Source organism: Sphaeroforma arctica (genome assembly GCF_001186125.1).
Source record: "Sphaeroforma arctica JP610 unplaced genomic scaffold supercont1.488, whole genome shotgun sequence".
Classification (NCBI taxonomy): Eukaryota; class Ichthyosporea; order Ichthyophonida; genus Sphaeroforma; species Sphaeroforma arctica.
The window spans coordinates 20,046-22,175 of record NW_014040070.1 but is presented as its reverse complement, the minus strand read 5'-3'; the positions used below and the strand labels follow the sequence as shown (position 1 = coordinate 22,175).

At 42.0% G+C, this 2,130-nt stretch overlaps 1 protein-coding gene across 1 annotated transcript in view; it reads left to right on the top strand.

The window, feature by feature from the left end:
- The window catches only part of SARC_06684 (hypothetical protein), a 14,221-nt gene that overhangs the window by 4,029 nt on the left and 8,062 nt on the right, over positions 1-2,130 (top strand). Inside the window, exons 6-8 of the mRNA XM_014299396.1 lie at positions 171-376; positions 1,030-1,178; positions 1,706-1,969. Coding sequence (XP_014154871.1) covers positions 171-376; positions 1,030-1,178; positions 1,706-1,969 — 619 coding nt within the window. The remainder of the gene's footprint in view (positions 1-170; positions 377-1,029; positions 1,179-1,705; positions 1,970-2,130) is intronic.

The following is a 2,130-nucleotide window of genomic DNA, read 5'->3' as shown; positions in this document are numbered from 1 at the left end:
TATATATATATATATATATATATATATATATATATATATCGTGCACGACTGTGTGTGCACGTGTATATATAGTTGCTTTATTACAACATTGATGACAAAGAAGCTGTAATAAAGAAGCTGTTGGCTCTATTCTCAGCTTACACATATACGTATTTCTTTGGTTAAAATAGTGATGACAAACAAGATGCTGGAGAGAGCTTCCGTGCTGCAACTGAGGCCGAAATCGAGTCGGCTAAGGCCCACTTTTGCAAAACAGATGGCGTGAGTGGCGAAGTGAGAGTTCGCGACTCCATTGTTCTGCCCAAAAAGGATCCAAAGGAGCGCAATATCCTCATCACAAGTGCTCTTCCCTATGTCAACAATGTCCCTCATTTGGGTAGGTCTAGTAGTTTGAATTTACATATCTGTGCATCTAAATATCGATGTCGGTGCGCATATTACCATGTGACGATAATATATACATCTAACTTGACATATAATTACCCAAGCTGTTTCACACAGGTGTGGTAATACCCAGTGTATATCTATTACATACACACAATGTCCCTGAGGACGCTCAACCGGTGGGGCTTAGAACGGGCGCACGTGTTCATGTGTGCTGGCGTGTACCTATCTGTGTACTTTCGTTCGTGCAAGCGCGAAAGTGCGCATAGATGGAAGTACACCTCGTATGAAACGTATACATTGGAGTTTGCGACATATCTTGCGCCCTGAATGACCATGTTTATATGTCGTACATTTGTCACCTGTGTGTTGCATTTGAATATACTACAGATACACGAATTGATGTACAAGATTATGTGTGATCTATACACGTTTCCGTATTTTGGTATTATTCCCTTCAACCCCTAAAATTCTCCCTATTTTTAGGCGTTTGGATGACTGAGTATTAGCATTGACACTTGCAATCCATACACGTTGTGTATCCGCATTCTCTAATGTTTTGGGGTTTCTAACAATTTGATTGGCCACATTCCTCTCACTTCTCTACTTACTCTTTATCTGATTGGATCCTTTGTTTTCATTCAGGTAATATCATTGGCTGCGTATTGTCGGCTGATGCATATTCGCGGTTCACACGTGTCATGGGCTATAATTCCGTGTTTGTTTGCGGCACTGACGAGTACGGCACAACAACCGAAACAAAGGCCTTGTCCGAAGGCTTAACACCTCAGGAGGTACGTTCTTTGATCCTCCTTGTGGGTGTTTAAGAGGGTATTCATACACGCTACATTTCATGTGCGTGTGTGTGAACAGACGATATGTCATTGTAATATCCTTGTGAGTGTATGTGAGGATATTCATACACGCCACATTATATGTGCATGCGTTTAGTTGTTCGCAATCACGCGTGTGTGGGCACCTACAAGTACCGCACCAGAACTTGAACAAAGACCTTGTTTGGCGACATGGCTCTCAAAGTAGGATATAGCCAGTTTTGCACTTGTGAGTATTCAAGGGGGTATCTCTGCATACACTACATATCCTGTGTGTTTGTACACAAAATTAATCAAGTAAGAATTTATAAAGATATCCACTATGCATCCCATAGTATTTTCCGCTATTCGACTTGAAATCAATTGCAAAATTGTGGCATCTGCGACACATTCGCTCGAGTCTCAGCTTACCAATTCCTCGCATTCCTTGTTTATAGCATTCCTCCCATTCCACCGACTGCTCACATTCCACATATGTGACGTTATAGATCTGCGACAAGTACCACAAACTGCACGCCGACATCTACGAGTGGTTCAACATCGGGTTTGACAAGTTTGGACGCACCACCACCCCAAAGCACACCAAGTATGTCTTGTGCTCGATTTCATGTGTGCTAGTTGTGTGTGTGTGGGATGTGCGTATGTGCACATCCACATGCCTGTATTCCGGCGTTTCTCAGCATGTGCATGTTTGTGTATCCATGGATGTATGCTACACCAGATGTGCTGTCTTGACCATACCTGTGTTGCAAGTCTTGGTTTTACGCGGAGGTATGGGTACATCATCAGCGCGACTGCCTCCATACGACTATTGTCTGCGAATTGAACTCAGAATACGCATATGTACATCTGTTTCGCGAGAGAGAGATATATATATATATATATAGTTATAGTTATATTTATAGTTATATTA